The following is a 14,224-nucleotide window of genomic DNA, read 5'->3' on the forward strand; positions in this document are numbered from 1 at the left end:
ATAAAAAAACATTAAAAAAGTCAAACAACAACAAAAAAGGATGAGGATCTGTGCAAACTCAGGACAACAAGTAAAGATTAAATGAGGTACAGTTTCTAAAAATGTAAATTAATTCTTACTAGACAAAAGGACAGTGGATAATAAACACGTGCAGTTCAACTATGCCATTTTGTGAGGCATATGAGGGGGAGGATATAGGAAAGCTCTCCAAGGGACAGTCAGTAGGCTTGGGTCCTAAATATAACTTTCTTCCTTACTCTCCATCTGGGCTGCTACTTATAGTGTTAGAAAGTATAACATAGCCTCACAAACCCTGGTCTTAGCTTTCTAATTCACTACGTGTGTGAGCTTGGACAAGTGACTTATCTTCTCAATTTCTCATTATGAAAATGGGGATGATACTGTCTAACTCACAGAGACATGGAGAACATTAAAGAAGATAATAAATATAAAGGACTTGGCTTAAAGTTTTAGAGAACATGTTAAAAATAATTAATGATTGTTATTAATATTACTTTTAAAAGAGAATGTTGGATTAGATGACCTAAGTGCTTTCTCGTCTTTAAAATTAGATACCTCTCCCCCCCCTTTTTTTTTCTAACAAATACTCCTTGCAGAGTTTGGCACTCCCTGAGCTCAGGGTTTTGGGAGGCTGGCCAGATTTAGTAAGAAGAATGCTCAGATCAGGCAATTGTAAAAACAAAAGCTACCCCACCTTTACAAAGCCAGTTGGTGTAGCCTGTATTTAAGTGAATCTACATGGGTTATTCCATCTTTAGTTTATACTTACAAATCCAGAGAACTCTCTCAGATTATAAAAGTGAGTGCTGAATATTTTTGCAAGCTATTATAGCATTTTGAAAGAATACTATAAACATGTACAAGATGTGACTATATGGTAATGAAATGAATTTTCTTGTGTGGTGTGAAGGCTCAGAGCCATGCTCTATGCTGTTGTACAGAAGTTGCATATGACATTTCTCGCTAATGGCTCATTGTCACTAAATATTTGTCTCTAACTCCCCCAGTCTTTGGGAATGCAGAGATCCACTTTGTGTAAATTAATAGCTCTGCAGAATCTAAATGAGGCACCCAGAAAAGTCCTTTCTTTTTTTGAATCCAATAAGGAAAAAAAGGTCCTGTTTCTAATTACAGATTTGATCAGAATTGTTTCCAAGTGTATAACAAAATATTTGTTTTATGGGAAAGAATGCTTTATATGCTTCTCAGTAAATAAAATTGGGATTTTGTTCTTAATGATTTTACTATTTAATTAAACTATGATTTTCATCTGGGACAACTTTGTGCATACTTACTTTCTTCATCAAGGAGATTTTCAGCAGCTGATAGTAACCTCATTCTATCTTCTGGGTTTTTAATGTTTAATTCAATGAGATGACTCTCTTTTATATCCTTTAAATCTTCTAGGCTCTCATAACCATTGAGCAAAAGTGTTGAGGTATATTCCTGTGGGGAAGAAAAATTATGTAATAATATAAGCTAGTCAGATTTAAATATTTTATTTTTAGCTCTCTTTAGATTAAAAAAAAAAAAAGTAGACATGCATGGAAACCAAAGGTGCCAATGGAATTTTTGCTTAACATTTGTACTAGTTTTCCACATATGAACTCAGGGCATTTAAAGAGTATACTGTACAGTTCTCACCTTCTGGAAGGACAAATGTAAAGGAGAAATGATTACCTTAATCTATAAAATGCTAAATCATAGATCAATTAAATAGCTGGATCATTCATCCCATTTGGCACTTTTTCACTTCTAAAATAGCTAAATTGACAAAGCTAGTGTGTTAAGTCTATCAATAAAATGCCTCTAAAAGAATATATTATAATAATATTTCTGGCTCTACATCTCTTCTTGTTTGCTTGATTGCAAAAACATCTACCCTCACTCCCTTCTTGCAGTAGGTTAAAAAATTCATTTGAAAAATATACTTTATATAAAAGAATAATTAGTGTTTTGATTGGAAGCATTATATAAACCTAAGGAATCCCAGACTCTATTTAATTAAAAGCTTTTGTTAAGCACAAAGGCACTGTGGTTTGGAAAAGTATTGTTTCCTTTTCTCAGGATGTATATTTTGTCTGTCATTTGCATCAGTATATATTAGTTTAAAATTCATAGGCTTCTGATTTTAAAGTCTGCATGTTATTTATGTAACCTCTGTTCTCACTAACAGAATAAAAATTCAAAATAAATTTGAATGCTTTTCAACTTTCTCAAAAATTCCTATTTTACTTGATCATAATATCCTTATTTTAGTTACTGAAACTGAGTAAGAGGAAGTATAAAAGTTTTAAGTAATCAGAAAGAACTTACTGCTAGCCTTTTATTCATTAAAAAAAGGGAAAGTGTAGTGATTCTTTAAAAAAATAAAAGTACTAGCACTGAATTACAACAGAATAATAATAATAAAAAAACCCCCACCAAATTCCCATTCTGATGTAACTATCTAACTGCGGGTTCTTGAGTAAGTTATTTCACTTCCTTAGACCTTGGTTTTTCATAGGTCACAGAACAAACAGTAGCTGAAGCAGGATTCAAATTTGTGCTTCCTCCAAGGAATACCCCACTTTGGGAGGAGGGGGGTGGCAAGAGTAATGTTGGAAGCCTGTGGTGTCTACAGACAGGAATATCCCTAGATAATTCAGGAAAAACCATTAAAGAAAAATTAATTGGCTATTGTCTTGATGAATTTTGAAAAGTATCAAAGTACCACCATATTAATTTCAGAGGTGGATTGCAAAACAGTAAATTGAATGAGGCTAGGCATATTATATGTGCATGCCATTTAACAATGTAGATATTTTATAAACATTTTCTAATAGAATAAAATAATTGGATTATAAATATAGACAACACAGTTTCCTTAACACAGTCATTATGGGGGTTTAATGATCACTGTTTCCTAACAAATTACTTTAAAAACAAGTTTAGTTATATTCTCTTGACTTGCTTTTGATCTGTGCTCTATAGAAAATATGTTTCCTTTCATTTTCCCTTTCAATTCTATGGATTTTTACCTTCCTTCTTTATATTCTCTTTATCATTCTTATTTAGATATTTTCTCTGGGTCTTTCATACTCCCAAGTGTATTGCATTTTTCACTGCAGTTTCTCAACTTTGATCACAGTTGACTGCAGGTACCATTAGCATTTAGTCCAAGGGATGGCCCATCAAGACTTGTCCTTGCACAATGGAAATAATAAAGGATAAATATGAATTGTTCTTGAAAAACAAGATTTTCTCTTGATGTAAGTCAATTACTTTTTAACAATACAAATACTGATCCATTACCTCAATTAATCCATCCACATGCCATCAAAATCAAACAAGTCAAGGGTTGCTAACCTGAAGGTGAATCCTCTCTAAGAACTCCTGCAGAGTCTTGGGTTTTTCCTTTCCACTTCTTTTGTGTGCCTTTATTTTCTTGGGGGCTGCTTCTTCTTCTTCTGAGATGACATCAACATAAATAAATTTGAAGTTTCCCACTTTATTGTTCAGCATTCCAGTCCACATCCCCATTGGCGTTTTGCAGATAATGTCTATGATATCTCCTTTCTAAAGGCAAAGAAATATACAAATTAGATTTCAGAGAAACTCTGGTGTTCTGAAAATTGGTAGAAAGAATGGAATCATTGAAAGTTAGAATAATGAGGACATTATGCTAAAGAGGGTTAGAGTTAGAAACATGTCTAAGAGGAAATTTCTTTTAAAAGTTTAAGGAAACTATTTATTAGTAATATTGAAGAAAACTCCAACATACTTGAAGAAAACTCCAAAAAATGTATTTGATGATGTGTTTATGTTTTTGGTATTGTACCAACTTATATTTGTAGAGCAGCCTATAGTTTACAAAACATTTTTGCATACATTAAATCATTTTATGCTCACAACACACTTCTTGGATATATATGAGGTATCATTATTATTCTAAATATTACATAATAAGAAATGCAAGCTTTAAATAATTTCCTAAGAGCTTATAGGAAGTTAGTGGCAGAAACAGAGCTCAAGCCTAAATTGTTAGTTTGAAACTGATACTCTTTTCATTCATCCTGTCAAAACAATATATATGTAGCAAATCCTAAGCCATTGTGCCTGGAGGGATTCACTTGTGAGGGGAAGAAGGAGAAGTCATAGTGCTTCTAATTTATTGGAAAAATTCATCTACAGTATAAAATAAACCCACCTAAAATATTGCATCCATCTAAAATAATACAGCTGTTCAGAACTTTGTGCTTACCAAATATGTAACAATTATATAAAGAATATTAAGAATAAATTATGCTTCTTAATTATTCTAGATTAATATTTAATACTTAATCATTACTTAATACTTAGATTGAGCTCCACAGCAAAGTTTGGATTGAAATATGAATGCAGTGCATTGGGATAGACAAACCAATTGGTCTTTCTCTTTATTCACACCTAAGACTAAGACTGAAGGCTGCCAGTTACTAGCCAAAGCAGAAAACTCCACAGGAGTATTTTCTAGTAAATCAAGTTGATTTTTATGCAAATACACTCTACCTTTAAGAGTCAAGGTTACTCCTTTGAGATTTATAGCTTTCTACACCAGAAAAGAGATTATAGATTCTGACATTTTTGCCTTTTTAGGGATATACCCTCAAAGAAACAAAGCATTAAGTCTGCTACTAAAAATATTTTTCCTGACACTATGTGAATGTGTATCCTTCCAACACAAACTGTATTTGTAATTGTAGAAATTAATGTAATTAAAAGACCTGGTCTTTCCAGTTTATGATAGTCTTTGTCTGACCCTGTGAGCTGTTTGTCCAGTTTTCTCTGCTTTAACTATAGGGAATCAAATCCTGGGTAAGATGGGATCAGCTAAGTAGACCTAGAAATCCCAGGAAGCTCTAGGGGAAGTTTCGAAGCATAGCAGCCTTCTACTGTATCCTTCTTAATATCCTTGCGAAAAGCATACATTCTAGGAAAGCCACAAGTCATAAGAAAAATCCAGTTTCATTTTGGATAAGGCCCTTGATGGAAATAATAGTATTACTCAGTGGTGACTCTGGGATTCTTATTGTGTCTCAGGAGAGCTCCGTAAGTGTCCCCTTAGGCAGCACCAGCACTGGTATATTGGCTTGCTATTGCAGGGATGGTGAAAGCTACCTTGTGTGAGTTAAAATGTTTTCAGTCTATTCCTTTCTACTGCCCTCCCCCCACAATGGTTACTAGGCTATAATCATCCTTTCCCCAAGACTTGAACTTAGATTTCAAATCATTTCATAGAAATGAATAAGGAGCTAACTGTGGGGAATAATGTTTTCCTCATTCTCCAGGCGAGTTCACTCCAATTTGATACCATAAAAGGGATAAAGAAAAAAGCTGAGTGCCTTGAATGTTAAATAATAATCAAATATTTCATAACTTATAATAATTATTGGCTAGCATCAATTTAGTGTTGAGTATAGAAAATTCATAATTTCTGTCTTTTAGCTATAGCACTTTATGTTACTAAAAGGAATAATTTAACATCTATAATATATTTTAGCAATAAACCTTTTTTATGTATACTAGTGTAACATTCCCTCCCCTTGAGTGTAAACAGGACTATGAAAATGATGGATTTCACAACTGTAATTATGTTTTGTTATATGACAGGAAGGGACTGTCCAAAATTTGTTAATTTTGGAAATAAAAGGGAGATTATTTGGGTGTTTCTGACTTAAACAGGTAGGAATTTTTAAAAATAAAGAGATTTGAAGCATAAGTGAGCCTTTCTCCCAGAGCTCATGAAGCAGAAAACTGCCATGTTATAGGAAGGACCATGGCAACCTCAGGGGACTGAGAGTGGCCCCTAGTTTATATCCAGCAGGAAAACAGATGCTTCAGTCCTACAACCATGGGGAACTGAATTCTTCCAATAGCCAATGAGCTAAGAAAAGAACCCTGAGTCTCAGGCGAGATCACAGCCCTAGCTGACACCTTGATTTCAGCCCATTGAGACCTTAAAAAGAGAATCCAGTTGAGCCCACATATAAGACTTCCAGTACTGTAAAACAATGATACATTTGTGTTATTTAAGCCCTCACAGCAAAAGAAAAGGGACATAGAGGATAGAGTGAAAAGGAGATTCAAGAGGGAATACCTTTGAGAGAAAATTGTCAGATTACTCATGGGATTTGCAAGTACCAACTTAAATACTGAAATTGCCCAGCCAAGTCTGGTTCCCAAAGCATTTGTTCTGCTGGGCTCTTGACTGATATTTCTATTTTCTCTCCCTCTCCCTGGCTTCATTATTTTTACTCCAGCAGGTATCAAGTAGAACTGGGTATCTCCAGCTTGTGAGAATTTTGGTTTTCAGAAAGATGTAGGCAATTCCTTCTCCCCTAATAGGCTCTGATTCTGCATTATCTACATAATTCAACTTTTGCAAATAGCCTCAAAAAACTGATCACCTACCCTATTTTGTTTAAATTCCTACCACAGTAAACCAGTCTCCAGTTCTACTGCGGTAAATAACACACCCACCCCCTAGTTCCCCATACTTGCACTTCCTGAAGTAGACAAACATTCAGAATGCAGGTATGATGTGAACATACCTTGATTTTGAGGGAGTCAGCGTCATAGGGACTTGGTGTGAAATCCGTATGTACTCTGGCACGGCCACAGAAGGGTCCTGAGTAGGGGCTATCATCATCAAGACGAAAGCTGTCCCGGTTACTTGTACCATCTGAACAGCTTGTTATACCACCTGATGAAGGCAAAGCACAGGTTAACTCTTCTCATTGAAGGATCATTACATTCTGAACCAATACCTGTACATAACTAAGCAGGAATAACGCTATAGCATTGGATGCCAGCCTCTCGGGGGGGTTCTAAGTGACTGATCCCTGTTTCTGTCCCCCAGTCATTCTCCATCAGTGACTTCTGTCCTCTAAGCCATTTCTGATCCTTCTCCAGTCTGACCTTTCTTTCCTCAACTAAAAACCCAAATACCTTTTTACTCCAGTCTCTATAATCTGATCCAGTAGCACAGGGCTTTGAGCATTGGATACTTGCTAAAGAGGCAGACAGTATGGATTTCATTCCCTGTACAAGCCAGATAATTAATTTTGTACATGTAAACAAAGACAGAAACCTATAGCAACAGTTTGATCTTTGTGTGCTATTGATCAGGAATGGTCAAAGCATAAGACCACAAAGTTCCCTACAACTTTTCACTATGTAGCAAAATGCTGTCCCAGACTTCCTATTGTATACCAAAAGTCATTTTGAGGCAGCATCTCAACATCTTTTGCTTATTGTATGAGTGTCAGGGAAGGAAGAGATGTGTTCCACTGTACTCCTAAAGGTTCTACACTGTTTAAACTGAGTTTTAAAACTACCCCAAATTCTTGTTCTCTGGTTATCTTCCTTTCTAATTTTGAACCCTAAAGGGGGAATAAAAGAGAGATCCCCATTATGATGCCTGCCTGAGGTCAAGAATGTCTCCCTGTGGAAGTAAGTCTGAGTCTCCCTACCACTCTCAGTCATCACCTCACTTTCTCCTCAGTGTGGCCTTTTGGTGCTCTGGCCTATGAGGCAACAGCCTCAGTGTCTCTACCACTCATTCAAATAAGTATAGAAATAAGGTAGATATCCTTAGAGATGCCCCATGTTTATATGGACTGGTGTACATGAAAGGTAAGTCACATCTAATCACAGAAATTAAGTTGTATATGGTAACTGCTAAGTGGACCACCATCTCCTCATGCCCTCCCTTCCATGACCACTCCAGCCCCGGGCTTTCTGTGGTATATTCCAGTTAATAAAATTCTCCCCACATTTGGCATCACAATTTAGAATTTTAAAACTTCCAGCATAAATGAATACTAATGAAATCTGGACTTCACACATACAAAAATATATCTCTCAAGTGTTTCTATATTAGCTTTTTCTTTACAAAATAACTGTTCTCCAGCCAATAGGAAAATAGGAATAAAATTCAAGATATTTGCAACATCTGGTCTTTGTGACCCATTGTCAAATAACGGAAGCATTTGATTTAAAATGAAATGAAAAAAAAAAAAAACTTTGGAAAAAACACTTAAAAGCCTTGGAAAGATTAGAGGGATGCATAACAGTATACATATAAAAAACTATAAAGCACTCTATAGCATCAGTAGTTTCATTCACATATTTTAGCAGAATATGTGATTGAAACCTGAGTGACTTTGATAGAAAAGATGATTTTAGAAAATTCCTGTTGAACACATGCTGATGCCTTTTTTTTACCTAATTGATGATATTCCTACCATTTAGTATTTGCATAATCCTTCACTCTTTACTTACCAGTGCTAGGTGTAAACCTAAAATGTAAACATTAGAATTGATACAAATGTTCTGCTATTTTCATAATACTTCAAGAAAAAAGAAATGAAGGAAAAAGTGAGAGAGGGCAGGACAGGGAAGAAATTAAGAAAAAAAAGAAAAATGAAAGGAAGAAAGAGAGAGAGAGGAGGGAGAGGGGAGGGAGAGAGAAAAGGAAGAAAGGTAGGAAGAGAAAAGGAAAAGAAAGAGTAAGGTGAGAAGGAGAAGGGGAAAGATAAAGACAGAGAACAGGATTTTGGTTATTTGAATACTTCATGCCATTAAAAAAAAAAAAAAACTGGACTCCAGATGATGCTAGTTCTTCCTAGCACATGTTATTTTAGGGATTCAGATTTAATCTCCCAACATGATCTTTTCTGAAACAGATCCCTTAGAGTCCTGCTGACCACAGTGCCAAAAGTTTCGAAATAATCTATAATTATAATGTTATGCATCACTTTAAATAATATCAACTCTGTAGATTCAACACAGCCAACACTTTCACTATTTCTCTTATCAAGTAGCTGGAATTTTGTTGCTATTTTGATGAAGAAGCCCAAAGGAAATAAATCGGTTGTTTTTAATTAACTTAACTCAGACCTCCCAGCTAGGATCTTATCCCTCATTTTTATAAGCTTACTTGATGAGCTCTGCCCACTGTAGATGCTGTCCATGGAGTCACTGGCTTTAAGGGAGCCCTTCTCTGTATGGTTTCCAATCATGGGGTCACTATTCCGATATGGGAGGGCATCTTCATCTTCCTCATCCTTCAGAAAATCATATCAGAAGTTAAATGCAAAGAACTGACTTCCTTGAGGACTTTTACTGTGTGCATTGATTTAACAAACAAGACACATTTTAGCAGTAAGATACTTAGGACTACATCAACATAAAATATGAGTGTCATTAATCTTAAGTTCAATTTCTAGCAAAACATTTTATGGTATACTTGGAAAAATTCTCTAAATGAACCATTCTGCATTATGGAATTTAACTGAAATTATGATAGTTTATTTTTGTAATTAGGGTGAATATCATATCAAGACTATTTAATCTGAAATGTTAGATTCATTAACAAGTGTGCTTTATCTGTGAAATTACTTTTATTTCTTCATGTTCTCCTTATCATCTATTTACCACTATTACTAATCCTTTGAGATCTGATATTACAAGATTAAACTCTGCATAGTTGCTTCATGTCAGTTATTTGCACCCCACCAGATCGCTAGATATGAATAAAACATGCACACTTTGCAATTCTAAAGCAGAGTTTATCTAAGAAGCTTTACAAATCTCATACGGTGCTTGCCACCTAGTCAAATGAAAAGCAAATCTTGCATAAAATTAGGAAAGACATACAATTTCAAAAGAAATTACATCTACTAGAAAACACCTCAAATGTTTCCCAGATTTAGATGATTTCAACAAAACCTATGAATCTCTTAATATTCATCACAATATAATTCAATAATCCTCATTTTTGAGCATTTCTAAACATTGATCAAACTTCACAATACACATATGATGTACATTCAGTCTGATTCTCTGCTTTTATCCATTCCCTTATTCATTTGTTCAGTCATTCAATGCAAGTTTGTAGAATACCTTCTAGGTATCTGGCATTGTTTTGGGAACTGGGGACACCATGGTAAACAAGATACAGGGTCCTACCTTAAATGAGGTACATTTTAGTGTGTTAGGTTGTGTGTGTGTGTATTTGTAGTGTTTGGGGAGGCTTATGTAAACAAAATGAGCAAGATAATTTCAAAGAATAATAAATTCTATGAAAGATATAAAACTGGGTGATGTGGGAGGATTAGCTACTGGGATTAAGGTTGCAGGAAGGTGGACTGAGGGAGTAGGCTCCTAAGGCCTCCTCCATCAGGTAACAGAAGCTCTGAATTCTTGACCTGAATGATAAGAAGATGTGATGCATATGAAGACTTGGAGATAGTTTTCCAAGCAAAAGATGAGCAAGAACAAAATAAATACACTTAGAACCTGCTTGAATTATGCAGAGGAAAGCAAGGCCAGTGTAGCTGGAGCTGAGGGAGAGCAAGGAGATTATTAGGATATGAGCACAGAGAAGTAGACTGGAGCCAGATCAGGAAGGGTTTTATAGACCACCTGTGGTGACACTGTAAATATGCATTCAGATCTCTTCCTAAGGGATCCTTCTTTACTGATAGCCCCATATACTCTCCTCTGTATCAAATACTATGTTGTGTGGAAGCCATGTTCCAATGATGAAGCAGTGGGACCACTATTTGTGTTCATTCTGGTGGGGTGTGGGGATTCTCTAATGGAAACCTTTTGTTCAAAGACTTCCCATTAATCTGGCCAAAGCTCTCTTAGAATAATGTTAAAGTCTGAAACTTCAGTGATCTTCCTTCTTCTTCCTCTCCTTTTGTAGGTGTCAGATTTATTTCTACATAAAAACTTGCACACCAATATTCATAGCAGCATTATTTCTAATAGCTCCAAAGTGGAAACAACACAAATATTCATCAACTGATGAAAGGAGGAATAAAATGAGGCTTATCTATAGAAGGAATATCATTTGGCAATACAAAGAAATGAAGTACTAATGTTTGTTACCACATAAAAGACATGTTCCTCACATACTACATGAGTGATCTTTCTGAGTCTTCCGTTTCTTCTATTAAAATGTGAGTGATAGTACTTTCTTCCACCCAACTTTGGGGCACAATTATTGAAGGAGTAAATAGGATGACATCCTTCATAAACCACCAAGTACGTCTGTCTAGAAGAATAACCTGTTGAATATTAAGAAAAATGCCAGTGATTAACAGAGGACACTTACCTTTTCCTCAGAAAGGGCTTTGATGTACTTTTTACCCGCTTTTTTCTTCATTGTCCAGGAAATAGCTCTCATTTTTTTACCTAAGCCTCCTCCATTATTTGAAGTTTTGTTTTGTTCTCCACTTTCATTTGTGGGTTCCCCTTCATTTACCTAGTTAGAATTAGTTACAAAAGGCAAAAGAATAAAGCAATGAGAAGAACTGATCTGAAAACATTATTAGAGACAAAATTCAAAATTTGTGGCCTTCTGATACATTCTATGCAGCAGCCTCCAAAATTTCCAAACAATATGAATATGTAATACATACTTTAAAATGTGTCTAGGCCTAGTTACCTGTGTTACAAACTCAGAAAGTAAAGCTTGTGATGTTGAAGGACATGAAATTCACATCTGAGATTATTAAAGACAATTTTAGCTATTTTTAAATAGTTGTGTAGCAGAATCACTTTAGTCCTTCCTATTTTTGTGATGGAAAAAAAAATAGAATTAAATACAAACCATAATGAGTGATTATGTCTGCTTAGATGAGAGGTTATTTTATTGGAGGCTTTAGAAAGACTGTAGCATCTATCCATGCTAAACAGGCACTAAAATACCCTCTTGCTTCTTAATAGAAATTGAAGTGGTCATAGTTAATTTTTAAGAAGTTCTGGAGTTAAATCCACAGAGAAACATGTACATTTCTACCATTTTCAAGCAATATTAATTATGAACTTGTTCCAGCCATTAGTACAGAGATATTTATGTATTTCACATACTATACTAATCAAATCTTTGTTTAGACTGCTTCTGACTTGTGCTTATTAAGAATTTTATTAAACCAGTGACTTCTCATCTAACTCAGAATAAAACAAAGTTAACAGAGCACAAGGCTCTATAAAAAATTAATATAATGTGACATAATATAATATACATTATATTACATAGAGTGCACATGGAATAAAAACTATACTCACCACCTCACCCCTAGCTACTTCTCAGATTTCTCTTGCTCACCTTAGCAGTGGTTTTCAAAATGGGGATCCAAAACTAGCAGCATCAGAATCACTTGGGGGCAATTTGTGTTTTAACAAACTCTTCAAGTGATTCGGACACAGGGTAAAGTCTGAAAACAATTGTAATTGCGACTACCATCCTAGTCCCCTTGCTGCTTCTCTTTCATGTTCCCATCAAGGTTTGTATTTGGTTTTGCCTTTGGCTTCCCCTAGATATCCACAGATCTTTCCTTCACTCATCCAGATTTCTGCTCACATGTCAAGTAATAGGAGAGAAATTTTCTGATTGATCAGCCTGTTTAAAATAGCCCACACTTGTCCATATTCCCTGTATGTTTATCATGATTTATTCTTCTAAGCACTTGACATTATTCAATAATATATTCATTTGTTCATTTTGTTTTACTGCCTGCATCTCCCACTGTGATGTATGCTCCATGAGACTAGAGGCTTTACCTGTTTAATTCATTTTGAGTGTCTAGAATACTTCCAAGAACATAACTGACCCTCAACATTTTTTGAATAAACAAAATTTATATAGAACTTTGGAATGGTTTGGTTTTTTTTTTTTTTGAGGACATATTTGAGTTACATAGCTTAATATCCTAGATTTGCAAGAAAGGACCCTTGAAAGTCATCTAATCTAGCACTGCCCACCATTCCCAATATATTTCCTGAATATAAAAAATCATGGGAAACTTCTCATTAGTGAACTTGAATATTTTAATATGAAGGTTTAACCACAGAGTTAACATCATTATTAATCAATATTATGTTTTGCTTCATATCTTACCCCAAATTGCCTATGATAAATACGAATGGACAGCCAATTTAAGCCCTCATTGCACTTTATTAATTTCTACATTCAAGGTTATAAAGGCAAAGATTCTTTGCTTAATTCAAAAGCCTTGAATAAAATATAACTTGGAAACACTTTAAAATTTTAGTGTTAGACTTTTCCTTCTCTCTTTTCTCTGCATAAACTTCCTCTTCATTATAAAATTACAAACTGAAATAAATAAGTATATTATTTTGTTACTATCTATGTTAACTTACCATAGCCTAAACTTAAAAAAAAGGACCGAAAATATTTTTAATTTCAGGTTTTTCTATCATTCTTTTTTTTTTGTCTTTTTTTTGCCATTTCTTGGGCCGCTCCCACAGCATATGGAAGTTCCCAGGCTAGGGGTCAAATCGGAGCTGTAGCTGCCAGCCTACGCCAGAGCCACAGCAACGTGCGATCTGAGCCGCATCTGCAACCTACACCACAGCTCACGGCAACGCCGGATCGTTAACCCACTGCTCAAGGGCAGGGATCGAACCCACAACCTCATGGTTCCTAGTCGGATTTGTTAACCACTGCGCCATGATGGGAACTCCCCAGGTTTTTCTATCATTCTTTACAAAATCTTTGAAGAAATTATCTCAACATTTTTAACAGTTTTCTATGCTATTCTCTTTCATAGCTTGAATCACAATTTTATTTATAGAAATCTTTAAGATCTATCTCCCCCAGACTCCAGGACTCATGAAGTAAAGATTTTCACCTGTATTATAACAATATTTTATGAGTGGTGAGAGAAATCCTATCATAGAATAGATGTTTAATATATATTGTTGACTGAATGAATGATAGTTTACTAAAAAAAAAGAGAACTATTTTATCAAGTTCACTAAATCCTTTCACAAATTGCTAGGCCACAGTTACTAATCAATGAATTTGAATGAGCCTAAGAAATTTTTATAGGTTAACTCGAGAATTATAAACTTAATAGCAGTAGAATATATCCATGTATTATTATGATAAGTTGAAGGTTTCTACAATATAATAATTTAAAATTATATAAGGCTTCTCACTATTTAAATACATATATTATCTCATATTATTTACAATTCTGTAAATATTGATAGGCAATATTGTTATCTATAAGTTTATCTATGTATATCCATGTATGTAGACAAGTTTATCCACAAGTTTTTATATATGTAAATATATAGATGAATAAAAAGTGACATGTAATATAAATTGTACACACATATGCATATATATATGTACTAATGG

General features: G+C 34.7%; 1 protein-coding gene and 1 long non-coding RNA gene across 6 annotated transcripts in view; one reads left to right on the plus strand and one right to left on the minus strand.

The window, feature by feature from the left end:
- The window catches only part of LOC125135022 (uncharacterized), a 214,037-nt gene that overhangs the window by 122,781 nt on the left and 77,032 nt on the right, over window positions 1-14,224 (plus strand). The gene's annotated exons all lie outside the window — the stretch shown is intronic.
- Window positions 1-14,224, minus strand: part of SAMSN1 (SAM domain, SH3 domain and nuclear localization signals 1) — a 46,908-nt gene that overhangs the window by 11,809 nt on the left and 20,875 nt on the right. For all 5 annotated transcript variants that reach the window (XR_007136884.1, XR_007136883.1, XM_047794589.1 and 2 more), the window contains 5 exons: window positions 11,168-11,317; window positions 8,984-9,110; window positions 6,594-6,745; window positions 3,370-3,579; window positions 1,317-1,467 (listed from right to left, as the gene is read on the minus strand). Coding sequence is in view for 3 of the 5 variants with exons in the window: in XM_047794589.1 (XP_047650545.1) it covers window positions 1,317-1,467; window positions 3,370-3,579; window positions 6,594-6,745; window positions 8,984-9,110; window positions 11,168-11,317 (790 nt within the window). In the remaining 2 variants the exon portion in view is untranslated. The remainder of the gene's footprint in view (window positions 1-1,316; window positions 1,468-3,369; window positions 3,580-6,593; window positions 6,746-8,983; window positions 9,111-11,167; window positions 11,318-14,224) is intronic.

This window comes from Phacochoerus africanus, chromosome 1, assembly GCF_016906955.1.
Source record: "Phacochoerus africanus isolate WHEZ1 chromosome 1, ROS_Pafr_v1, whole genome shotgun sequence".
Classification (NCBI taxonomy): domain Eukaryota; kingdom Metazoa; phylum Chordata; class Mammalia; order Artiodactyla; family Suidae; genus Phacochoerus; species Phacochoerus africanus.